The following is a 27,522-nucleotide window of genomic DNA, read 5'->3' as shown; positions in this document are numbered from 1 at the left end:
AATGAAAATGAGGAGTCCCACATTTTATACTCCCCACCTCTATGAAAATGCAATATCCACAGCTACCTTTCTTCTGGTCAGAAAAACTAGGACTCCCTGTAGGGACTTTTGTAATACCACTGCTTCTTAAATGGCCAGAAGAGTCACAGTTAACAACACATGGCACAGCCAGGAGCTGCCATAACTTTGGGCAAACTAGGTAGCTGCCTTGCACAGCAGATTTGACCCAACTGTCCCACCATGACAAGGAGTGGCCAGGCCAGGCCCAAATGGTGCTACGACCCTGTGCACTAGGTTACAATGACACTCACGCAAATTTAACCCAGCAGCTACTTCATCATGACAAAGAGGCAACCGAGCCAAATCTGTCACCCTAGACCTATGAGGAGTGGGGCGTACTGAACTTTTGCCTACGGTGGCAGATTGTCTTGAGCGACTTCTGGGAACAGCTGCCTCAGAGGCAACCTCTGATGAGCTGGGGAGGAAACCACCTGTCCTTCGAGTCAGATCTGAAATATGTTTTTTAGTTTTTATTTGTACTGAAACAATATTAAATGAAAATGAGTACACTATTAGTTTTAGGTCCCCTCTAAGGCCTGTGCAGTAAGAGTATTTGCAATTGCCAATTAATTATTCATATGTATTACAATAGAACCAAGAGACTCTAACTGAGATCAGGACCCCATTGTACTAGGAGTGGGGGAAAAATGCATAGTAAGGGATGCACTCTGCTCCAGAGAGCTTACAGTCTAAATAGACAAGCTAGACAAAGGATGGAAGGAGAAAGAGAGGCAGAGGAACTTGCACAAGGTCATCTAACAAGATCTGGGAATAGAACCCAGGTCTCCTGACTCCCAGTTGAGTGCCCTATCCCTTGGACAATGCTGCCTTTCTAATTATTAATCTAATAACTGGCATAGCTTCTGTAGCCTTCACAGAAAAACACAGACCTTAATTTTAATAATCTCAACAGACCTTTCTTCTCCCTCCCCTGCCAAAAGCATTCTTCTTCTGTTCAGAAACAGGTTTTAAAAGTCTTTGTTGCTCTGCTGTGACTGGAAGAACTTGCTTTTAACTTTTTGGGGGATACTTTATTTCTCTAGAGGGGAAGCAGATCTAAAGCTTCTGTTATGGACTTAGAAAGGTATGCTTGAAGAGGCCGCTGGGTTGGTAACTGGTACAGGCTTATGGGTTCTACAGGATCCTAAAGCCTGTCTGTTATTTTTGTGCCTGTCAAATGAATTGAAATTGAAGAAATATTTAATTAAAATTATTTATTCATTTAAAACATAACACTTTAATAGTACTTGCATGCTTAATGCAGTCTGGATTTTTCAGAAATAACCTTTTAATATTTTTTTAAATTAAAAATATCAATCTGAACATCAGATAAGCTAACCAGTTGCAAGCTAGACAGTCATAAAGCTGAATATACACCTCCAAGTATTAACGGCCTAAGAACGCCAGTACCTGAGATTTGAGTACATGGTTGTATTTGTCTGAATCACTGTAACTAGTATACATTTTTTACATCCGTCACCCACAGTACTGAACTTTTAATTAATGAGAAAAGTGATAAATCTGTAATTATTGTAGGCCTGTGCTGTATTATGATAAAAGGAGATAAAACCCATTAAAGAGATTCCCCCTCTGCACTTCCCCACCCCCTTTTTGTCAGCCAATTTCTCCTCCCTGGCATTGTGTTTTTCTGGATTGTTGGATTATGCCTAGCTGGCATTAGCCATTTGGATGGGCTTGCAAAACAATGTTTTGTGGCTTCCTAGTCCCCAACAAAGAAAGGTAACTGATTCGTGTCCAGTTTTTGTGTTATGCCTATGGCCAGCCCAGGTTTGGCTCCAGGTTTATTGAGGGTGGACGGGCAACAGGATTCACTAAGGCAGGTTAATTGGCTCATTTTAAATGTTGGGGGTGATGGCGGGGTCAGGCCAGCCCCAGCCTCCAGAAGAAGTGCAGCACTTTTGCTTGTACTGTGGTCTGTAAGTTTTGCATGTGATAATTGTCAAAATAAACTGGGGTTCCTAGGCACTAGGCCCAGTCAGAAAGGATTTTTTGTGCATTCTGAGAATCATAGCATTTATTTAACACTTTGCAAACATTATCTAATTAATTGACTCAGCCTTCCCAAGGGGTGGGTAAATACCCCCACTTTACAGATATGGAAACTAAGGCAAGAAACAGGTGGCAAGGAGCCTTTGTCACATACTGATGGATTATGGCCTGGCCTCAGTTTTCCATGCCTTTGCTATCCCGCGTCTGGAGTACAGCAATGCCATGTACCTTAGGAAATTCCAGATATTGGAGAACATTGCAGCTCATCTATTCAGCAACACCGACCACGGTGAGCGCATCAGACCTGACTCCTTCTCCCTACAAGGGCTTCCCATAGAATATCAAGTCAAATTCAAGGTTTCAGGCCTTAACTTCAGGGTGTGCAATGGCCAGGCTCCTGCATATCTAAAAGATCACTTTCAAGAATGTTCTCACAAAGAAAAGGCTTTGAAACATTTTTAAAATGAAATCAGAGATTATCTCTGACCTTTCTAGTTCCCCAGAATCAAGGGATAAGGGGATGGGGCGCAGATACTGCCTTTGTAGGCCCCATAAGCCAATATGCAGTGGAGAATAACTTGTCAGTTCTTTTTAAAAGGAAATCTGTCTGAAATCCAATTAACATTAAAAACTTTAGGCCAAAGTTTCCAAATTTAATGGCCTGTTTTTCAGAAGTCCTGAGCACCTGCAGCTGCTGTTAAAGTCAATGAAAGGTGTAGGTACACAGCACCTCAGAAAATCAGGTCATAAGTGCCTAAAGTTAGGAACCTACATAAAAACAACTGATTTCCACAAAGGTTGAACACCCACAGCCCCTATTAAGGTTACAGCTAAGTGCCTAAATAAGGACTCAAATTTCAAAACATAGGCACACCAAATTTGAAAACGTTGACCTTAGCCTTTTGTAAATAAGCAGAGTCAAGCTGTTAGAGCAGATGACAGGAAAACGGGAGAGCTGGGTTCTAGTACCAGGTGTGCTACTAACTTTCTGGGGAACCTTGAACAAGTCACTGAATCACCCTGTACCAAACTTTCTCCATCAGTAGAATGGAGATAGTAATACCTATATTGCAAGGGTAGTGATTTGTTAATTACATTCATGTTTGTGCTTTGAAGCCTTTAGATAGAAAGTGTCTATGGAAATTTAAAATATTATTGTGTGTGATTCTTGTTTTTTCCCTCTGCATTCCTCAGAGTACAAACTCAACTGTAGAGCTGCTTTTAACAGGGGGCTGGATTTGGGAACTTTCAAGATTTTTTTTTCCTTCTGGACTGTCTCTCTTCTCATATGGTCCCAGTCTCTTCTGATGCTTGGAACTTCTGCCCAGAGAAGACAAAACAATCTTTAATTTTCAATGCAAACTTCTCTCCAAAAAGTCAAACAGGCTTTTACTTTGGACTCAAGAGAGATACAATGGAAGTACTCAAACTTCAGCTACTTAAGAAAATGTCTTCAAAGTATTTTTCCTCCAACTCCTTTGCTTCAGTGTCAAAGGAAGTTTAAATAACAAAAATAAAATAAAAACCCCAAACCCACCAAACTTTGAATTCCCTTCCATGCCTCCGTCCTCATGAGGATTAAGGGGTTTTACATTAGTCTTTCATACGGTAATACTTTTCTAAAGAAGACATTTCCAAATTTGGAGCATATGAGCCCAATCTTCTTTGATTGGCCTATTCAAACATAAACTCTCCTAGCAGGTAGTTCATTAGTTCATGAATATTTATAACACACAATAAAATCCACCAAGCCTGATGTGTCAGAGGTGCACAGTGACCATTTTGCTTTCACTAAGCAGTGCTTGAGAAAGATTAAAACAAGCAGGCTGAGTCTTACTTGTCTTATTACATACATATTTGTACATATGTATATAGTGGTCACTGTTGGAAAACTTTCTGGTTTTTCCTTTGGTAATTTGAAATCTTACCTTAATATTTACAGTATTTCCTATACGTTTCCTGCAGGAGTATTGCAAATATTGAGATATTATTAGTCACATTCTAAAGCAGTTGAAAAATGGTGATGGGCAAACATTCGGCATCTACAGATATTCAGACAGTCATAATTATTTTGGGATAGAATTGCAAAATTATTGGACAAGGAGAATGTAATAGGTCAGATTTTTTAGTAAAGCGTCTCATGCTAAATCTCAGAAAATCTTACCGAATAATTAATACGAATTGGCCAAAGTAGGAAAATGTCAAATGGACTGATACTAACTGCAATTTCTAAATGAGATGCCTAAATTACACCCACTACTCCATGGGAAATTCAACACCAAAAATTAAAAATTCTGTGCAAAAAAAAATTCTATGCACAATATTTTAAAATTCAGTATATTTTATTTCTTAATAAATAAATGTGGAGGTTCCAACATGGCAATGGGGAGCGAAGGCCATCACTCTGCAAATCCCGTCCCCACTGGGATACCAACTCAGTGATGAGGCTGCACCCAACCCACGCTAGGCTTATCAAGATAGCAAGTGAAAGGAACAAGGTGTCACATGCACGCCCAGCCCTTGCCCCTGATCTAGGTGTGGGCAGTTTCAGCCCGACATGGTCCAAGTGTGGAGGGTCTTGGTGTCTGGCGAGAGGGTTCTGTGTGGGGCAATCTGGATGTGGGCAGCTTGGAGGGGGGTCGGGATGCAGGGCGGGGCGTGTCTGGATGCACAGGGGCTTGATGGACGGTTCCAGGTGGAGGGGGACTGGAACTCTGCAGGGGGGGCAGGTGAAAGTGGTTGGAACTCAGCAGTGGGGGGTGTGGGTGTGATGGGATGGGGCTCAGGAGGGTCTGACAGTGGGGCGTTAGTGGAGGGGTCTGGGTGCTATGGGAGTGGGGCTTTGGTGAGGTGGGGCTTCAGGTGCAATTGGTTGGGGCTCAGTGGTGTGGAGGTCCAGATGCAGGAGAGAAGGGCTTGGCAGGGGTCTGGATGCAGGGGGCTGGAGCTGGGTGGCAGGGGCTGGATGCAGAGGCTGAGGTTTGGCTGTGGGCATCTGAGGGGCTCAGCAGATGAGGGGTCCAGGTGCTGGGGGGTGAGGTTTGGGGGGGGCAGGTGCATGGAGCTCATTGGGGTGGTCCCAGGTAGGAGGTGTCATTGGGGTGGGGGTTCAAATGTGGGGGGCTCAGCAGGGGATAGTTTGGGTGCAGGGGGAGTGGCTCAGTGGGGATCCAGGTGCAGGGGCTGAGGCTCAGTTGGAGGGGTGGAAGGTGCACGGGGGTTGGAGTGAGGCTTGGTGGAGGGTCTGGATGCATGGTTGTTCGACAGATGGAGGACAGTGACCCCTCCCTCTGCGGCTGAGGAGTGATATGAGTAGGAAGCGGGGTGGAGAGGTGGAGCTTCCTGCAGCCAAGAGAGATTTCTGGAGATGGGTCTGACCTGACCCCACTTACTCCTTGCTGGGGAAGAGAAGCTGAGCCCAGTGCAGGGTAGGAGCAGTCCGGGTCATGTCTTCCCCCACTCACCCACCTCGTAGTGATTTAACTTTCTGCCAGCTCTTCTGGGCACTTGAAATGATGCACCCACGCAGCTGGGCGTTTGGAGGTATGCATGACCACTCTTGCAGCTTCCTTTTTCTTCCCCGTCAGAAGTCATTTTTTCTGCAGCGAAGCAAAGAAATCTGCGGGGAACATGAATTCTGTGTGAGCACAGTGCACAGAATTCCCCCAGGGGTAACCCACAAAATACCCATATAGAGAATATGTATGTGATTTTACAAAATGGATAAAGTATAGGCACAAATAAATATATGCATGTACAACTTCCTGTGTTATATAAAAACATATATTTTTTCTGCACACAATTTCCTCTTTGTCCCACATATGTCTGTATTGCTTGTAAAACGTAGGCATCGGTTTTTGAAAATATGTCCCTAAATCTATGGAGACAAACAATTAGCTCATAGTCTGCATCTATCCCACTTGATGTACTTACATGTTCCAGAATACATGATCAGATTCTGCAGAATCTAAGTTTTCATGTTAGATGAAGTTTCTGAACCATGTGATTTCAGAGACGGTCTTCCTAACATTAACTGAATGTAAATCAATCCAGCAATGTCTTCTTTAATCTGCAAATGGAGTCTGAAACAATGGCTCTGAGAGTTGGAAGCTCCGCTATTTCTCCAACCACTTAGCGGGTTTTAACGCTGAAACCTAATGATGGTGCATATATGTCAACATTAATGTCTTCATTGCTAATCATTTTAGCATATGGGATGGGGAAGGGGATGAGAGTGAAGTCCATGGAGAAAACTTTAAACTGCTGCAGGAAGAAAAATGCAGACACACAAAAGAAGAAGAGAGTACGAGGCAGATTGAGGAGAGAGAAACAGGAACATGGGGAAAAGAGAGAAACAAAAGTCAGAACTAGTAGTGGTCATGAAGTTGAGTATATTTTTCTGCTGAGGGATATTGGTGGTAACAATAAGGCATGAATCAGACAGTAAATAATGAGAATAATAACTGAAATTTCAGTTATTACAAAATGGCCAGGTTGTACTATCATAGTTCTTGTGAAACCCTCCTACTGACACCAGAGGGAGATCTGCTGTGGATTGAGAGGGCTAAATAGTACATTTATATCCTGACCCACAGATAATCATTAAAAACAGAATTCAGTTTTGTCCCCAAAATCGGTTTTATCATCTGTGTCCTAAATGTTCCATTGTACATACCAAAATTAGTCAGATTGGTTGGTTAACACTTTCAGAGTAAGTGGAAGAAAATGATAGAAATAAGGGCTCTATTTGCATTTGAATAGTTTCCCTGGTAGCTCAGTTCAGTTCTCTTAATTGTCCATTCATTCATTTCTTGCTAATGTAGTTGATATCGGTGAGTGATTTTCTATGCTAAACAGGAAGCACCACTTCTTCATTCTGTTCCTTCCCACGACTGCCCTGCTGTTGGCGACCAATAGCTGCCATTATATTATCTTTCATCTGGCCCAGAGCTGACAACAGATGGCCATCGGTGTGGCTGTATGAAGCATCCAGGAATGGTGTACTGAAGAGCTTCCTGGCCAGTTCTGCAAACCTCCCTCCCTTCCCCTCTCCACATCTTGAATAAGCTCATCATTCCTGGCTCCACTCTCCACTGGCTCTGCAATTTTCCACACAGCGAGGCAGAAGGCTGCCACTGAGCCATTGGAACTCTCCCATTCCAGACCTGCATCTGACTCCCATTTCTGTGCATAGCACAGGCAAAGTACTGGCACTGCCCAGCTGGTTCCAACCCTACAGGCTGCAGCACCCTGGGATGTGTTGCGGCTATTACATCGCTGAGCATGCCACCATTTGGGATCTGGCTCTTGAACCCATTTGGTTTCTGCACAGCAAACTTGCTTCCCACATGGCAAAGACAGAAGAAGATTTAATTCTGCTCTTTCAGCCACTATGTGGGATCTCTAGTCCGAAACCTGAAGCAGAGGCAGAGCTTAGCCACTGTAGCATTGGATCTCCTCAAGCCATTACTCTGGTGGGGTTCTCCCTTCCCCACTCCCAATGCTTTGGAGGACTCCTAGCTCCACCAAGATTAAGCATGTTAAATGTGAGGAAAGCAAAAAATGTGAATATTGATTGTAGACCTAGAAGGGAGAAAAGCGTTAATTTCACTGAGGTGCTGATGCATTGACGGGTCTGACCATTTGGAAAGCAGCTTCAAAAGGGTGGCTGCCATGCAGTTGGAGAAAGATATATTGTTTGCTCTTGACGGAGTTTGCTAAAGCAAGGTACCTCTAGAGCTGAACCTGTAGTTTAAGAGAAATTCACATTTGTAGCCTTTATTGTGATATTTGCAGCAAGTCTACAGCTACTAACAGTCTCTGCCCTGAAGCTATGAAGGAGTAAGGCTCCATTGTTGGGGAGAGAGAGAGACGCGTTCCGTGTAAAAGCCTGAGATGTGGTAGGCAAGATGAATAGTGCTCAAAAGCAGTGCTTGCGGTGCTGTCGTTTAGAGCAGGAACACTGAGCCTTTAAACGAAAGTGAAAGACAGGGTAAATGAATCCTTTAAAAATGGTAAAATCTTAAACTGCCTAACATAATAAGTATTTCCATTGATGAGCTGACTGAGCGGGAGGAAAGTTGGGAGGGGATGGTTTCCCTTTGCAAGGAGCGGAGCGGTACAGATAGTTTGTTAAAAAACAACAGCACTACAACACCTAAGGTATAGCTAGTGATTCATCAAGGGACATGTCCAGGAAAGTACAGTAAACAGAGATCTTGGCTCAAACGAGTTTCTTCCTTTTCAAAACATCAGCTTCTTTACATTGCTTCATTCAAAGCATTAGTCAAAAAGATTTGAATGCAGATGGCAACACAACTGGAGCTGTTCATAACAAAACCCTAACCCTGGAGGAACAGGTTTCAGGTTTATTTCTAAACCTGTTATCTGGATTGGGTTAATAATGCTTTGAGCAAAGTGGAGCTGACCTAGGATTTTGGGTGGAAAGTATGTGAAATACGGTGGATTTGACACAAAACTGAGCAGAAGTCTGAGATTATTTTGGTGGTGTTTGCCTTGCATTCGAAGCTCTGGGTGAGCACCCATACCCCATCCTATAGACTGAAAACAAAAAGTGGTTCATTCCCTGTGGACCAAAACTGCTGAATTATGCATATATGTACATACAGCTGTAGATGTTTCTGCATTGTTTGTTAGAATCTAATGCTATAGCAGAATTACCTCATTAAACCCAAACTAGACTAAACATGAGCTGGGTGTATATCTGTCTGTCTGTGTCTGACTAGATGATGGATATTTACTAGTTTTCTCTGTATCTGTAGATATATGGCATATAATATTCGGAAACTGTGATACCATTAAATATTAGCAGTGCATTTTGCTTTGCTTTGAGTTTGTAAAGGTGAAAGGTGATTGTGCAGGAAAATGGAACAGTATATTTGCTGTGAGACAGGCACTAAGAACTCACTCCCATGTTCAGTTATAATTCATGACTGTACTGGTGGGAAGCCCTTATCCCTCTGTGGAGTTAATGCATCTCTACTGTAGCCTGCTGAGAGCACCCTGCATCCCCTCCCACCATCTGTGCATTCAGTTGCGTGCCTTCTCTCTTCCTCTCTCGCTTTACTGTGACATCTCTTGGTGTTAAAACTGTCAAACTACTACTGCCTGGTAAAGGTGGCTTTATGATGTGTATTAATGTTGAATTGTCATTTAAATGGAAAAGAGCTGGAAGGGATATATTAGTTTCATTTAAACTCTAATTTAGAAAATGCTGATTAGCCAGATTAATAAAAACATGTGTCTGTTGCTTTAAACTCCTCGACCTGTCTTAAATTTACTCAAATGGATAATCTGCATGAAAAAGTGTAGGGACAGGGTAGAGGGTTTACTGGCAAAGTTATATTTGTTCCCTATCTGTGATTATTCTGCTGGTTGTTGGTACAGTGACTCTCCCTTTTTAGTATTGTGATATGAGGTGCCAGCAACATTGTACATTGAATAGTATTTACGCACCCATCGCCTGGTTGGTGCAGAGAACTATTTTATTTTCTTCATGTTGACTTCCTTTCTGAACTGAAGCAGCTTGGAGACTGCAAGTTAATTGCTTCTATGCTACCTGAGATTTGGGATTCACATAAGCAGAGATCATAAGCTAACACAATTTTACTTAAATATTGAGATTTTTGTGGTGGAAGACACTCTCTAAAGAGAACTGACTTGACACTACCCTAACAGTTTAGAAAGAACTGAACTGGACCACAGAGCTTTGAGATGATCCTTTATTAGCCTGGCCCCTTGCTGTTCGGGTGAAGTTTAGGCAGTGTGTTATGCCTAAAAGTACCGTGAAACTGCAGATGGTTCATTGCAGCAGCAAGATTAATTTGTGGAGTTTCAAGATATTTGATCTTAACATAGTCTGTTGGTTGTACTTTTTTAAAACGTATAAATCAAATCCAGGCCTGAAATACCAGTGTATGAATTTAACAGATGTGGTGCCATAAGGGACCCACTGTGTTATAAACTGCAGAAATGGCCTTTTTATATTTCAGACTCTTAGCTTATTCCCGGGAGGTTTTGGAACCACAGAAGTGAGGTGAAAGGTCATGCTTTCAGACAGTAGCACCCACCCACCACTTGACGTTTGGTGTAATTGTCAGGAAATCCACAGCTAATAGTTTTGTTATGCAGTCATAGCGTTCTGCACAGTAAAAGTAGGGCAAAATGACTTCAGTAGCTCAGTGTCCAGGTTTCCTTGGGTGAAAGATCACTTTGAGATGACACAGCTGAGTAGTCAGGCTGAAATCCTACTTGGTATTTTATTAATTTTGCACCAAGATAAATCCTGAATTCTGACAAACTCCATGACAGGTGAAATTCCTTCTTGCAGAATCTGCTCAGCAAGAGGCTGCTCATTTCGCTCTGTTCTGAGGCAGGCAACAGGAGGGCAGCTTTATAATCAGCCCTCAAAGGACCCCCAGCCGCCCCAGAGTCTTGGGCTGATTGAATAACTCCTGGGCCTCTTCCCCTAGGCCTCCATCAGCAGGGGTCCTGTGGAAAGCAATCTCCCGCAGACTGGCACTGAAGTGAGCTTTAAACTACTATTTTCTGCTCTCCAGAGGAGCCTGGAGTACTAAAAGATAGATGGACTGCAGATATTTTATGAGAAACTGTCAGAAGAAGAGCAGAGTAAATGTTTTTTTTTCCTCCTTCTTTGAGTCGCACACTATATCACTGTAGAATTTCTCCCAGTATCTTTTACATTTAAATAAGAAATTAATTGGTTGCTAACCTTAAATTTCCTTCCTCCCCCTTTTTTCTTTTTCTTCCTCTCCTCTCCGACTTTTTTTTTTTTTAATATTCACTCAGAGGCCCTTTGCTTAACCACAGTTGCAGAAAATCAGTACCATTTGCACTGAAATATTTATAATGACAGAATGAAAAATTGGATTCATTTTCTGGCCTGTAGCCGAACAGTCTGCAACTTTGTGCAACATTGTTTAGCATCTCTCATTCCCTCCTTTTCATTGGGGTCGTTTTCAGACACACATGCACACACTGCCCATGCTGCAGAGGAATGCTTAGCAAAACACAGAACCATTTTCAGTCTCAACAATGAGAACACAACTTGCTTGTAACCTTTCAACTCATGATGGAGGGATTCCGGGAGAAGGGGGCATGCCGAACGTCTGTCTTATAGGAGAGATTATACGGGATGACATGCAGTAATCAATTTTGTACTAGGAAACACACTGATTGAATTCAACAGAATGTTTCAGTATATTCCAGGAGAGGCAGTTTGGACTTAGCACCAGAACGGATGTCAAGAGGCCTCTACTAATCCCTTCTCTGCCACTAATTCCCACTGTGGCCTTGGGAAACCCACTTGACTTCTCTCAGGGCCAAATTTTCAAAAGCTCCCTTTTTGTGCAAGCATGCCCTGACATTGGGGATTGTGCATATGCAAATATGCTTTTGAAAATGTGACACCCCCCCCATGTCTATTTCTGCATCTACATGGCAGTGATTATATATCGTTACCTACATTGCCTGTGAAGATGAATTAGTTAATGTTTGTAAACTACTTTGAAAATTAAGATCCAGATCCTCAACCCCCAGCTTGGACTCTGGCAGCACAAAAGTGTTATAAAGCTGCATTAGCCAGACAACTAAGGATTCCCTCAGTGTGCAGGAATGCCTGGGTGGCGTAGAGCCAGAGTACTTGATTGGTTCTGTGCCACCCCCTCTCTCTGTAGGTTTTGGACTCTCCTATAGAACTGATAGAAAATTATATCCCTGCTGTAGAATTCTATGGGATAGTTCAAAAAGCTGATAAAGTATTCTCTGGTAAATTATTTAGATTTTTAGACAACCAATTCAAACTAATGTAAACCCATGTGGCCAAAACTTTCAAACGCTGGTGCCTAATGCTGGGCACCTAAAACCACATTGGATCACCTAAGTAAATGGTCTGGTTTGGGATTGGATCCTGCAAGATTCAGTTGCTCAGCACCTTCAGCTCGTGTTGATTTAACGGGGAATTGTGGGTGGTCTGTTTCTTTGAAAATCAGTCCAGATTTAATGGAACCCAAGTATGAAAATGTTGGCCTAATAGTTTGATCTATATTGAATTAGGAAGTGCTGCCCAAGTACAAGTCTCCCTACCCCACTGCAGGTCACCCTTCCAGGCCCAGATTTTTCTTTCTTGAATTAAAACTTGAGAATTTTGAGTAGCTTTAACTGTTCTTTTACGACCATAATCCTAACTGATTTTTACAGCTATGTTGATAAAAAGGAGCATTTACTATTAGGATCAGTATAGATCAATGTGTACTGTACAGCAGACTGTAATTTGTGAGTGACACATACTTTTATCAACAGCTGAAAGTTTCTTACAGACTTGCAGATTTGTCTTTTTATTGTGTTCCCAAGTATAGTTTGGAGAAACATGCTGACATGTCAGTATGAAGTAATGTGTGCTCTGACACAAACGGCATTGTAATTTAGGAGGAATTTTGCCTGAAGTTGTTTTACTGTCACATTGCTTCGATTCGAAAAAGAAGTTTCTACAAAGTGGTGTGTTTTAAGACATGACAAAACGTTCTCCAATATTCTGCATATATTCAAGAGACTTTCTATTTAACCCTTACTATTGCTTTCTGCTTTTCTGTTTTTCTTTTTGTATGTGTGTGTTTGAAGGGTGTAATTTTTAATTGTTTTTAGCAACTAATGTGAGACAAAAATAATAGAAACCAAAAAAATGTGAACTTTAACATATATATTTTTAAAGCTGTCATTTACATTATAGATCTTCTTGCCAACTTAACAGCATTTTAAAAGAGAGCTGTAGGCCAAACTAAGAGCTCTTCTAATGCCAATCACAAATATGTCTATAGTTGACGTGGCCACAAAGCTAAGATATAGATGTTAAAATGTTTCAAATGCTGAACAGAACTGCACTGACAATAGGATCCGGTCCACAATGAAGTGATAGTACAAATCTTGCTGATGATATTGTGCAGACATGTTGTTGAACTGTAAGGGCAGTAAGAGTAGCCCCCAAACACGTTTCATCTCAGCATAGGAGATAGTAACTTTCCGGGAAAGCTGCTTTTTCCCTTGGCCCAAATCTTTGTGTCAACTCTGTTTTTCTGTTTGGAGCGCCAGTCAGTTTAGGGAAGTTATTAGTTTATAAATTTTGTCATGGTAAAGTAAATGTAAGAGCTTTAAATTAGAATAAGTGCCACTTCTGTATGGCAGGTTCCTTTGAGGACTGATTAGAAAGCAGACCTCCTGTTGCCTGCCCCTTTATGCATAGCAGTATTGCTGTGTGTACTTGTTTATAGCTTACCTTTGAATTTGTATAAGAGTGCGCTGTGGTGTGATGAATCGCCCTCTGATAGACAAGATTCTGCCTTTATTCTGGGATCAAGCTAATACTTCACTTTAAAGAGTTATTTTAATTAGGTAGTTTTATTGTAATGAATTAAAATGAACTTGGAGTAGCAAATTATGTAAGAATGCGAGGGTTATAGATTAGTCTCTCCATAGTTACAGCACATCTTTTTTTGTAAAGGAATTAAAGTTCTGCTTTTCAGAGAGCTTGGCACTACATCTGAGTGGCTGCTCAGTGTAACTGGTGTCAGTTATTTTCCCTCCTAAATGTGATTCTTTTCACTTTGATCAGAGGATTGCCATCCCAAAAAATAACAACAAGCAATAAGGGACAAAACTGGCTTCTTCAAAGGCTGAATTCACTAGTTGTGAAGAAGTATAGTAGTGTAGCATCATAAACCAAACCACGAGGTGGGGGGAGCATTTCCCTCTACTATAAACTCTTGGAAAGGTAGGAGCTAACAGCATATGCCAATGTCCAAGTGTGCGAGAGGAAACAGAGAGGCCAACCAAACCCAAGGAACATAACGATTTTGAGATAGATACTGTATCACTCATGGAGAGATGAGGATAAGAAAGGTTTATAAAAGAAGAGCAAAATCTTGTAATATTTATTTGGAGCCTAATTCCTCACTGCCGTGCCACTTGTGCAGTCATTGACACAGTGCAAAAAGGGTGTGAAGCTCAACCATTCTGCTTTGGTAGCATTTTACACTCACATTATACGAAGTATCTACACAAGGGCTAAGACAGTAGAGATAAAGACACTGTTGTTTTACAAGCAAGATCCCTAGTGAGGGAAGTAAAATGTTATTGTTCTTGTACCACATGTCAGTAAATGTGTTCTGAGTTTGTAGCTTTGCAGTGTATATGCTTATCAAAGTATAGAAAATGGATAACTTTTTAACAAAGGTGGAATACGTTCTGACCTATCTTAAAGTCACCAGTACAGCAGGAGCATTGCTTTTCTTAATAAAATGTTGTTTGGGTCATAGTAGAGGGAACACAGCTACCAGTTGACGTTGTCTTTAGTCTTGACACATGGGACACGATCTTCTCGTTCCTAGATATTTGTCAACTTGGCAGGTCTCTGAATTGTCCTTATCTGCAGTTTCCGGTAGTTTAATGAGTGAAGTTGCAATAGGCATGCTGCATAAACCACTGTGACATTTCTCATGATTCCTGGAATCACAGGGGAAACTGGTCCCTCATTTGAAGTGCCAAGGAAATCAATAGAAGGATCATAGAGTGTATCCAAGGTAGGCTGGTAGTGCATAACTAGTTATGAAGTCACAGTATGAAAAAGCTGGGGGAACCTCTACCTGTAGGCTCAGGAATCTTCTGTCATTACCACTAAACCTACACGTGTTCCTATGTCAGTGGCTTCTTGAGGGAAAGGTACCAGGAGACAAACACGTGAGCAGACGTGTTAGCTGTGTTGACCTTGGGAGGCAGTTCCCCAGACCTTTTCACTGTCTCCCACACCTATTTTAAGATTAAGGCACAATTGAGTATGGGCCACATTTTGTCTGTGCCCCAGATTTCGTGTCCACAAATTATTCATTTAAGTGTTTTTATGTCCGCTCCATTATGCATGCATATTGACTAGTACAATGCTTAAAGAGCTGGTCTCCATGTGGAGATGGTGCAGGAGAAATTAGAGGCCGATTGTCACCATCTGAAAGTTTGGCCCTCTTTGAGTGTCATTTACTTTTACTTCAGTGAAAACTCTGTTTGCACTTTACCTTTTTTTATTACTCTTTTGGGGATATATAACCTTAGGTAAGCTAAACGTTGGTGTAGGCAGTACTATATGCTCAAAGATAATATGTGCAGAATCTAAGTTCTGAGCTCCTTTTTGTCACTTGATAGCCATAAGCACAAAGTAGTGTAGTGAACCCAGTGATCTGTTGATTTGTTGTCTGTATAGATCTGTCTAAATCAGAGGTGGGCAAACTATGGCCTGTGGGCCAGATCTGGCCCACCAGCCATTTTAAGACGGCCCTCAAGCTCCCACTGGGGAGCAGGGTCTTGGGCGTGCCCTGCTCTGGCGCTCCAACTGAGGAGCAGGGTCGGGGGCCGCTCCACACGGCTCGCGGAAGCAGCCTCATGGCCCCCTCCTGCACTCCAGACAGGGAGCAGGGTCGGTGGCCACTCCACACAGCTTGCAGAAGCTGCAGCATGGCCCACCTCCAGCTCGTACAGGTTCCAGTGATCCCACTTCAGTGCCCCCCCCCCCCAGCACTCCAACAGGGAAGGGACATGCTGCTGCTTCTGGGAGCCGCTTGAGGTAAATGCTGCCCAGAGCCTGCACCTCTGAGCCTCTCTTCACACCTCTGTCCCAGCCCTGATCCCCCTTCCTCCCTCCAAACCCCTCGATCCCAGCCGGGAGCATGCTCCTGCACCCCAAACCCCTCATCCCCAGGCCAACCCCAGAGCCCGCATCCCCAGTCAGAGCCTGCACCCCTTCCCACACTCCAACCCTCTGCTCCAGTCCTGATCCCCCTCCTGCCCACCAAACCTCTCGGTTCCAGCCCAGAGCACATTCCTATACCCCAAAGTCCTCATCCCCAGCCCCACCATAGAGCCCTCACCCCCCCCCTGCACCCCACTCCCCTGACCCAGCCCGGAGCCCCCTCCCACATCCTGAACTCCTCATTTCTGGTCCTACGCCAGAGCCTGCACCCCCACCCAGAGCTACCTCCCACCCCAACCCCAATTTTGTGAGCATTCACCATACAATTTTGTGAGCCCGCCGTACAATTTCTATTCCCAGATGTGGTCCTAGGGCCGAAAAGTTTGCCCAACCCTGTCTAAATAATAAAGGAATACAGGCAAGTTACAGTGTTTTTTCTCTTTGACATATGAAGAAACTGTTGTTTCTTGTAATTTTGTTCAGGGGAATTCTTGTACGTGCGCTTTTGGAAAAACTAGAAATAATCATTGTTTTAAAGGTTGCCCTTTGCATATAAATCACAGCTGTGTGTGCTTCCCCCCCTCCCCCCGCCCCCATTTCAACTGGGTGAATTTTGAATCCTGTGAACAGGAGTTTAAATTCTAGGCCCACCAGTCAGTTTAGGATTTGAAATCAATGCACTGATCCGGCAGCTAGTGGTCATCCTGCTTTAAATTAGAACAAGCCGAATGGAAGTTGGGAAGGAAAAGGGCCACAGGAACGCTATTCTGATGACACATGCAGAAACACACAATGGATGTGCAAAAATAACGTTCATCTTAAGTGTCTGCTTAATTACTAAAAAGACCTATCAGAATTCAACAAGCAAAAGAAAACCAGAGGAGAAGGAAATGAGTAACATTTCCAACAGGACATTTCTGTGCTATTGTCAGTTTAAGCCTCCATTATTTGTCACTAATTACTACACTGAGCTGTTAAATATTTAGTAGTAGTTTGTTTAATTGGGTTTGACCTGCAGAGGAATCTGTACATACTGTAGCTCTAGTTCCAGGAGTTCAGTTCTGCACTCAGAGCTAGGCAAATAGGAAATTTGCATTTAGGTAAGAGGAACACATTACGTTATCAGGCAAGGTGTCTCCCTTCCTCCCTGTCCTCCACTCCACACAGAGATTTGTTTGTCTTTAAGATATCTAAAATTAGAACACAGATAAAGAGCATCACTCGTGGATATAAAGGAGGAAGGAGGTCATTCTTAAACTTGTTTACAGATGTTCTAGTTTAGAAAGCAGCAACATGATCAATTAAACATTACAAGAAAAAAATGGAAACATAGCAACAACTGGCACAAGAACACATCTGTCTGTAAATCACGTACTTAATCCCTGAATATCTGATTAGGCAGTATTGCCGATAAAAGCTACTATACTGTAGATGCAGACAAATGTGGAATCATTCAGCTCTGGCTTCTGTTTGCTTCTTTGACTGACAATGTCTGACATAGTAGAGAGAGTCCAGGCTGTCCCCTCCTAGTACCAGGGATGTAGTTTTCCTTTTGGTATAAGTGTCAGCCTAAGCATGTGCAAAATACATTTTTTTCTATTTGATAGAGGCCTGCTTCTCCTCTTCCTAACACCTGTTTCACTAACTCCATTAGTTTCAATGGAGTTTTTCATTGTTTATAGCAGGGTAGTTATGATCATATTCTAAAGAGTTAAGATTTTAATGTTAGCAGCGTATTTCCCAGTGGTCCTTTACTTCCCCATTTTTATTTAAACTATTACTTTTACCTCTTCTTAGTGAAGCAGCTTGATTATTGTTATTGCAATTGTTCATACGGTAATCACTTCAGGAATAGGTCAGCCCATCAGTGATAGTTTACTAGTGGCTTTCTGAGAGTTACTGAAGAAACATGGAAGTGTTGCATTTTTAAATTTCAAAATGTATCCCTGAGTGGATCCTATCCAGTTAGTGCTTTTTGTGATTCTGTTTTCTCAAGATTTTCAAGTATGAGAGTCAGAATGCGCAAGACTTGGATGTAAACATGAATGCATTGAATAGTTGCCAGTAGTGCCATTTCCGAATCACTTTAATGTAATACAAAAACGGATAAACAGCTTTATTGAACTAAGTTGTTTGGATAATTGTAATTCATCATGAACTTTTCCAAATTGTCATTGTTAACAATGGTCACTCATGACCAAGGATGAACCTTTCATTGCTCATCATACCTGATTAGGGGGCTACTGCTGCAAGGCGGTGAACACTATTCAGTTCCCTCTCCATCAGTGGAATTTGACGGTGCACAACTCCTCACAGGAGCAGACTCGGTAGGTATAGTGGAGGTATCTCCATTGTAGTTCATACCAAGCATATAAACCCCCGTTTTCAGAGTTTAAATTGTGTAGTAGGTTCAGATTCGGTTCAGACTTAGTATGCAGATCTTCAGCCGTTTTCTCTTTCTAAAACGTGTAAAGACATTTAACACCAAAAGAGAGCAATACTGCTCCTCCTCTATGCATTGCACTGGAGTACTGAATATAGTAGTTACTCCTCACTAGCCTACAACCTGCCTGTAATCTCTTTCTTCTCTGCTGCAAAATCCTCCTGTGCTAGCTTTCTGCTCCTCGCCTTTGACAAGCAATGGAACATCATCTTCTTTCCAGCTGTTGAACTCACTCACACCAGGCTGGACCTCCAGCTCCCACAAGTGAACCCATTTTCCAAGTGGCGTCATCTGGAAATTAGGTGTTATTCTAAGGGGCTACCATTATGGAAATATTTTTGAATTCAGAGGGTTCAAAAATAATGATTTGGCATTTGGAGGGGGTAGTTTATTTTTAGATTATCTTTTGATAAGCTTTGGACTACATGCTCATCTATATTTCAACTATATCAGAGTCAGGAGAATTGTTTACAACATAACCGTCCATTGACCCAGTTACAACATTGTAGCATAGACTGGATCTAGACGTGTCCCTGGAACAGCGTTAAAACCTTATAACTACCCAGTTGTTAGTGCCATATGAGTTAGTCCTGGTTATGGGGACACAAGTAGGTTCTATCTACCTCTTTTAGTTGCTTTGAAGTGGCCTCAGTATTTGTCTAAATCCAGCTCCTGAGTAAGCAGATCTTGTTGCATATGTGATATAGGGCTGGTTCCTTCTTTTTCTATCCTAGGATGAACAACAAGATAAAATCCTAACCATGAGGTCTGTGAAGTATGAAATCGTATCCCAAGGGAAATGTTGGGAGCGCTAATTAAAATTGGACCAGGGAAAACATTTGAAATTACATTGTAGACAATAATCCTGCGCTGATAGAGTGGATAAAATGTCCTAATAAGTTTTCTCAGTCTTTAAAGTCTATAAATTTCTCCTATTCTCTTTTATTATGTTATTTCACCTTTTCCTTTAATGGTGACACCGTGTTGCCTAGAAAGGATTATATGATGTTATTGCGAACTGTGTCAAATGATGTTAAATGTCAAAAGAAAATGCAACAGTTTTTGTGCAAGTTTGCAGTGATTACATTGAGACAAGGAAAAGAAGAACTACGTCTGTGTAAGCCAGGGACATCAATGCAATGTGTCAGATCTGCAAGACAATGGCAAATGAGTGCAATGGCTTTATATGGTTACGGTTTTGACATTGCATGTTCATATCTATAAAGAATAACTTCATTCATCCAAACCTAACAGAAATGTAGTTGTGTGCATCATTTAGGTTGTTAGAAACACTTTTTATCCAACTGTTTCAAATACTCCTGAAGACTTTGGCTAAATAAGATTATACTGTACTCTTTTTGCATCTTAATTATTAGTGTATATTAAATCCAAGTATTTTACAAATATAAATATCGCCTCAATATAGGCTCAGATCTAATCACATTGCAGTCTATCAGCAAAGAACTATTCATGGTATTCAGTGCTGCACGATGGAATGCAGCTCTGACAGAGACCCATGTGTGCTGCAGTATGTAGGCACCATGGGGTTGAGGATAAGGATAGCAAAAGCAGCCTTAGCTGTGAGTTTTCCTGACGTTGGTTTGTTTCTGAAATTTTTTTATGTTGTTACAACTTTTTTTCATGCTGTGTGTTCACTGTTTCACCTTTTTTGTAGTGGAGAGCTTTGTGTAATAGGTATTATATCATGACAACTGAAGTTCAGGAAACCATGTTGACACTGTGGAATTGAATTCATGATTTGGCATTAACATTCTAATTAAGGTTTTGCTTGAGTTGCCATTTTAACCTTCCCCTAACTCCCCTGGCCCCTCTGCCCCGGCCACTCTGGAAAATCCAACATCTTGTCGTTAGCTCTAGACAGTTTGGAAACTATGGTACAAGGTAAGAAGTTCGGAATAAAAAGCAGGGGAGAGAAGCAGAAAATCTTGATTAGAAAGTATAATTTAATAGAACGTGTATTGAACCAAATGTATTGATTAATGTGGAAGATATAGTACTTATATTGATTCTAACTAGAGATTTAGTACTAAAAGCTGTAAGCCAAAAAGCTGTTGCAAATTGCTACAAAAGTCAGTTTAATGCTGTCCTTGAGAATGCCTTCACAAAGAAATTCTTCTAATGTTTGAGGAGTAGGCAGAATGCGGTATATGTCAGTTTGATCCCGGAGGGTTTTATTTTGTACTCTAATAGCTGTTACGAGCCTACATTATATCCAAGGAGTAATTTTCCTTAGGGGTGCCCAGCTCGCTTTGTGTCAATATTCTAGCATTTTAAGTCACGTACAGTATATGCTTCTGGGAACAGTGCAGGAGCCAGCCAGACTCATAATGGTCTGCATTCATTAATAAAGGCAGAAGCTTCTGTCCCTCCATTGCCCACTACAGGGATGCCTCCCTGGTCTTTAGGGACCCGTACAGACACATTTAAAGAAAGCTTTATTTTGAGTGGGCAGGAGATGAAATGCAGGACTTGCAGGCATTTCCTAAGTCAGCTATATGCCCGAGCACAGGGGTGACCTTAATGGGTCAGAGAAGAATGCAGGTCAAAAGACTTATTATCCAGCCTGTTGGAAACCAATTGCTTTTGTTAAAAAAAAAAAAAAACATAGTGCTTAAAGGTTGATAGTAATGTAGAATTCTTCTTTACAACCCGAAATTGTATTGTAGTGCAAACGGGTTATAAAGAAATAAAATAAAGATTATCCTTAATGTCTGCAGATAAAGGATTCCATATATAGGATAACATGTAGTGTACCATAATTAGTTAATCAGTGATGATTGATTACAGATTGTGTTCTTGAACTAAGGAAAAAATAACGTTGCTGTGGTACTGTCACCATCTGTTGAAGGAAGACATCTATATTTAATCTTTATATTTCTTTATTTGTACCCTCCTTGCACGGCTTCCCAGGTACAATTGTGTCCTATTTTATCTAGTTAAAAACCATCTCATTTAAATTGAATGCAACTGCAATTCACATTAGAGATTCCAATGAGATAGTGAATCAGTGGATTTTTTTTCTTCACTGAGTTTGATGCGATGGATGGCATTTTTTGCTAGCTAGTTATTTCTGTTTTCTATTTGAGAGATATATAGAGAGAGATACCAAATAACAGAAAAAATAGTACTTTCTACTGTCTTAACAGTTTTTGCAAAACAACCCCATTCTCTTTGCAGAGGAGATTTCTCTACAACTATTGTAGTGAAATCTGGGTATGATTTTTTAACCTTATAGCACTAACTACAGGGATTTCCCAAGGCTATCTACACATGGAGAGCAATGTAGTGTAATGTTTAAAGCAGCTTACTGGGAGCTGGGATCCTGGGTTTGTGTCGCTGGGTCGGCTAGGGAGATCTTAAACTCGAGAAACCAGGTAAAGATTTTTTGAAAGAATTTTATCTGTGAAGTATGTTGAAGCCAAGTTCTTGTAAATGTTTCCTAAATAAAATCAAAGTAGAGAAGTAGAGGTTTGTGAACATCTTTCCTAGTTTGTTTGGTTTTTGTTCTGAGTAATAGATGCTGTGGCAAAATGGGCTGCCATTTTATCTGTGCAAAAGTCTCATTTTTGTGGCAAGTCCAGTTTTTCATCATGAAATCAGAGGACCTTTGAAAATGTAACCCTACTCTATTGGTGAGGATGCATTGGAAAATATTTTTTTCTCTTTCCACTGCTAAGTATGAAATAGAAATTTTTGCTTCACAGAGGAACTGTACTTTGTGCTTAAAGGAAAATACATGTCTTTATTGTGGTGATATGAATATAAGATGTCTTCAGCACTTTAGCTTAATTACATATACACCGTTACCTCGATATAACGCCACCCGATATAACACGAATTTGGATATAACGCAGTAAAGCGGTTCTCGGGGAGGTGGAGGGGTTTCGCACTTCAGTGGATCAAAGCAAGTTCAATGTAACACAGTTTCACCTATAACTCGATAAGATTTTTTGGCTCCCAAGGACAGCGTTATATTGAGGTAGAGGTGTATTTAGCCAAAAAAAACCCAAAAAAACCTGATTGCTCCAAATTCAGGAAAGTTATTTGCTGCAGTAAATTTCTGGAACAGAGATTTTTAAAACTTCTGTTCTTAAATGTTCTGTATCTGCTGTTAAAGATAGATTCTGCTGGCATAGCCACACAGCAGATCTCAGCACTAATATTCTGCTCTCCCTGTGTGTACAGGTCTCCCATCTTCCTGGCAGTAGGAGTTCCATATTCTATTCTCCCCCCATGCGGGAACTCACACTGTTATGAAAGTGGGAGTTCTGTGCACATAGGGAGAGTGGAATATCAGCTTTGAGATCTGCTATGTGAATAATACGGAAGAATTTTGCCCTAAACTTTTAAACACAACCCCCCTCAGAAAAAACAACAACAGTTCATAACTGGGATTAATGTTTGCAATTTTCAGTCACTTAGACATGGGGTCTCCAATAGATGGTTTTTTGTAGGATGGAATATGGCTCTCTGTGGGATTACAGAATTTTCCTCCTTTTCTTTTCTCTACCCTCCCATCCTTCACCTGCTTGTCTTGTCAGTGTTATGCCTGTGACATGCTTTCAGTTTTAGTTTATGAAATAGCCTTCCTGCTATCTATGTATTTCTCCTTAATTCACTGTTGCCTCAGAATAGATTTTAGAAGCATTAATTTCTTTGGAAAACTTGACCGATGGCATGCTGTTTTGACTCTTTAAAATAAATACTGAGATGCTTGATGAAGGCTGAAGCTGCCCCAGCTCTTTGCACTGGGAACAGTGTTTGTTGTGTCCTGCCCTATTCAGCATTTTTCTCACACCACTTGTTTCTGAATTTATGTCTTCATTATCTCTTGAGAATCTCCATTATGTGCCAGGCAGTATAGTCTGGAACACAGCGCGCCAGCGCGAGTGGATCCCATTTCATGGTTTGTTTTGTCTCTCTCACTTTTGTGCCTTTTTATTTTTTAATAAAAAATGTTATTGCAGTTGAAGTACTGAGCACACATGTAAAGCTCCTTTCAATTGTTTCACACACTGCTGCGTGTCTCTTCCAGACCCAAAACTGATTACATGTCGCTCAGACAGTCAAAAAGCAGGGGGTGACTGACGCACACTCAGATAGATCAAAAACAAAATATACCCCCAAAATCTCTCTTCAGGGTAACAATTTGGCTCTGACATTAACCACTCAAAAGCAAAGAAAATCAAAATTTAGGTTGTCACTCCATGTTTAACTTGTCCCATTGTTTTTAGGTACTGCAGGGTTTCACATCGGTCTGTGGTGTTATAAGTGCTGCAATAATGGACGCAACAGGATGACAGAAGGGTAGACGGTCAGACTTAACTCTTCATTCCCTTGCTTTTGTGGTTTAAAGTCAGAATCTATTACCCATGGCCAACCAATATTTTAGTCCGCAACATATTGTTACTGCTTTACAGCACTTTGAGATGAGTTTGTGGAAGATGCTGTATGAAATCAAATGGAATACTAATCTCTTTTTAACCCTCTGGCCTTGGTGGATCTGGAGTCCCTGCTATATCAGCATTTAATCATTTTGCATTCACATCTGGAAAACATGCTTCCAAGTGTCACTGGGTCATTTTCCTTTTCATCTTGAGACAGACACTACTTAAAAAATTCCTCAGTCTTACTCTAAGAGAGCTCCTTTTCTTGCCAAATGTCCCATGAACGTGTGTGTGTGTGTGTGTATTGATATGATGTAGTGTTAGATTAGCATGGAATCACACAATATTCACCCTTTGTTTTCCTGTGGCTGTAATTATGTTTGTATTCAGGAGTGGCTCATGTGGGTGTGGTTCTATATATGTTCACTTCATGGAAAATGATGTCCATCTTTTGGGAATGGGTTCATTTTAAAGTGTCGAAGTCCAGAGGAGACTGTACATAGATTAAAAGTGATAAAACAAGGGCAGGGGACCGCACAGTTTAGGAACTGATAACGGGACACAACTCCCTTCACCTCTAGGTCACTGGTCCGAATAGGGCCCGGGTCCGTAGTGACAAAAATTCATTAGTATCTAATGGCTATTCTGTGCTCTGTGAAATAAGATTGTGCACTTTGTCCAGTTCTCTGTGGATATGGTCTATATCACAAAAGAAGAATCAGCATGAAGTGGGAACCTTTTCTTAGTTGTCTGATGAAGCACAGAGACTAAAGTAGCATCTCATCCAGTAGTGGTGATCTCTTTGCATTAGAGCTGGTGTAGTGAAACTTGTATTGCTGCTGCCCTCTTTTCACTCTTTCTGTGGATAAAAATAGAGAACTTCACATTTCCAGAGTGACATTGTCACCTTTTACATGGCAATAAATTCACGTAAGGAAACTAGAGTTGAGTTGTTCTTTGGTGAATAGAGGGATAGTTCTGTCTGCTCCACCTGCTTGTCAGTCAGCCAACTGAGCGCTTTGGTAGGCACCTCTCCATCTATTTTAAAGTATGTGCAACTGATTAGGGGGGAAATGTCTGGTTGCATTTTCTAATAAAGATGCTAAAATTAGTGTATTTCTAGTGTGTAAGCATTAAGGCCACATAAGAGAGAGAAATGTATGTCTCATTAAATATAATGGGCTAAATTCATCACTGTGTGACTGGGCACTGGGGCCTGTGAAGTTAGGTTCACTTTCAACAGGGCAGAATTTGCTCTAATGTATGTTGAGGTATTCAGCTGCTATTCGTGTGACTTGTAGAAATGATACCAGTGCAAAAAAAGCCTCATCTTTTGACAGCAAACTTTCTCCAGGCCATTTAAAAGAGAGATGGCAAACATGTTTCTCTTGTATACAATATAATATATTCAGCGGGTAGCATTGTTAACGCAGTTTTTTCTTATAGCAATGCCTAGACTACAACTAAGTGATTTCTTTTATTTTTGTTTCAGAATCATACGATGACCCAACATAGCAGTTAGTGCAATGCCCATCCCTTCAGGAGACTCCTTTGTGGCACAAAAAGGGAACACGTTTTACTCTTTGCACGAAACTTTCATTGTTAATGTATATTATTCAGAAACATTGTATTGTACCATACAACTTGTATTATCGAAACTGTTGGATGTTCACGTGTTTGAACTTTTGAGCACCGGATAGACTTCCTGTATATAAAGTGTTGCACATGTATTATGTTGTCTGATACTAAAATGGTCTTATAAAGACAAGTGGACTTGGGCCCTATTCAAGAAAGATTAAAATAATAATGTGTGAGGAAAAAGGCTTAAGAAAATGTCATTTTCAAGAAAGAGGGAGAAAAAATAGCTATATGTTATACTACAGCTGTTTGGCCTTCCTTTCATTTAAACTTAAGTCTAGAATCTTTCTCTTTTGGTATACAAACAGATGAATCCAAGACTATTTTTTATTGCTGAAGATTCTTGCAAAAAACATGAAAAGACTCTTTCTCACAGAGCAGGAACCCACCATTGAATAAGGCCCGTATATATATTTGTAAGCCTTGCGATATGACAGATAGCATTACCATATATGCAATAGTTGTTATGTAGATTGTCAAAGAAACTTTTTTTTCCTGAATACCATTTGAAGCTTTGAGTGTTCAAGACTTTCCTTAATGATTTCACACAGCCAAATTCTTGACCCAGTTGAACTAACCTGTATGTTACTGTTATTAATGTTTACTCTGCGGTCTGAACCTGGAGATTACTGGAATTGTTTTCCAAGAGGAAATAAATTCAGTTTACCATTATGTATGAGAGCGATTGTGTCTTTTCTTTTTCTTATTACAGTACCATTAAAAGCAGATCTGCTGCTTCACTGTAGTTGAAACATATATTTGAAGAAAATATTCACTGATTTTTTTTCCAATTAGCAAAGTCAATAGTTTTACTCCTGTTTGCTTGATGCTGTGGCTTCGAATGGGTCATAGTTTATCCAAAATTTCTAATAACCTCAAGATGGAGCAATTATTACATATTTCACATGCAGTGCAAGCTTCAAACCCTGGAGAGAGTGAAGTATTGCCTAGTGGTCTGAGTACAGGATTCAGAACCAGGAATGACCGCAATTCTAAACCCAAAGCTGACACTGATTCTCTAAACCTGAAGTCACTTACCCTTTCTGCTGTCATGGACGGTGGAAGGGGGATATGGCTAGAGCATGCTGCAGTACAGGGATCTCCACCAGCACAGTGGCCATAGGGGGGCTGTTATAAGCCAGTGTAACTTAGCCCTGGCTAAGGGCTGAATTGGTCCCTGGCTGCTCTCAGTGTTGAGGAGAAGGGGAAAGGCCGTGCAAAGCCACATTTGCCCATCGGTGTGCCAAACACTGCTCCAGCTCACCTCAGAATTCATGCCAAAGACATGCTTTAGATATGTGGGCATTGTATATCCTGTTGCTTGAGTTGCTCAATTTATCCTATTGAAACTAGTGTTGCTGAAATACTGCAGTCTTAGAATTGCGCATCACAACAGTCCAAATGGCTGGAACTGATTGCCTAATGCTGTCCGTGTAGATATAAAGTGTGTTTTCCAGTTTGCTGACTGTCACATTTTGACTCTCCATAGTTGGAGAGTGGAGGAGGTGGAAGCAAAGTATGAAAGTCTCTGGTTGCCAGATATTTCAAGAAAAATATGTCCCATTTAAAACTCCAGCCTCAAGAATTTTATGCATATTTTGCCAAGTACAAAAAAGAAATTCCTGGGTTTCGTATGAAATTCTCATTTGTGCTGACAAAAGGATAAACTCAGGCAACAGTACACAAGGCATGTAAAATGCCAGATCTATTTATAAGTCAGAAACTGTTTCCATTTTCATTCTCATTAATATATTACTCATCTCTGCCAAATTGGATGTGATGATAAGTTCTTTATTCCTGACAGATACCTTAAAAGATATCAGACATTTCAGCCTTCGTGTGTGAAAGCGTGACATATTGGTAAAGACTGAAAATAGCATGTTTCTAGTAGAGTTCAAATATATAAGAAATATTACACCCTACTGTTTTTGTAAATGCCAGAGTGCCACTGAGTTGAGACAGATGGTAGCTGAGAAAGATGCAATCTTATAATCAAAAGCTAAAATATGTCAAAAATATGTTAGCAAGCACAACACAGCATATTACTAGCGTTTCATATCATGACAGCTTGCAAAACATGCAAAGATGTTGAAATTCTAGTTATGTAAATAAAGTAACAGTAAACAGATCAACAGCAAATGTGATGATGGTTTTATGCATTGATTGTCCCTTCAGTTTAGTGCTGGGGAATA

General features: G+C 41.0%; 1 protein-coding gene across 9 annotated transcripts in view; it reads left to right on the top strand.

Annotated features, from left to right (window-relative positions):
- Positions 1-26,002, top strand: part of ZNF521 (zinc finger protein 521) — a 281,730-nt gene extending 255,728 nt beyond the window's left edge. For all 9 annotated transcript variants that reach the window (XM_050941928.1, XM_050941929.1, XM_050941927.1 and 6 more), the window contains one exon: positions 25,185-26,002. In XM_050941928.1, coding sequence (XP_050797885.1) covers positions 25,185-25,214 — 30 coding nt within the window. In that variant the 3' untranslated portion in view covers positions 25,215-26,002. The remainder of the gene's footprint in view (positions 1-25,184) is intronic.
- The last annotated feature ends 1,520 nt before the right edge of the window (positions 26,003-27,522 follow it).

This window comes from Gopherus flavomarginatus, chromosome 2 (genome assembly GCF_025201925.1).
Source record: "Gopherus flavomarginatus isolate rGopFla2 chromosome 2, rGopFla2.mat.asm, whole genome shotgun sequence".
Lineage (NCBI taxonomy): Eukaryota > Metazoa > Chordata > Testudines > Testudinidae > Gopherus > Gopherus flavomarginatus.
The sequence above is the reverse complement of the archived record's forward strand: the minus strand, read 5'-3'. Positions and strand labels throughout refer to the sequence as shown.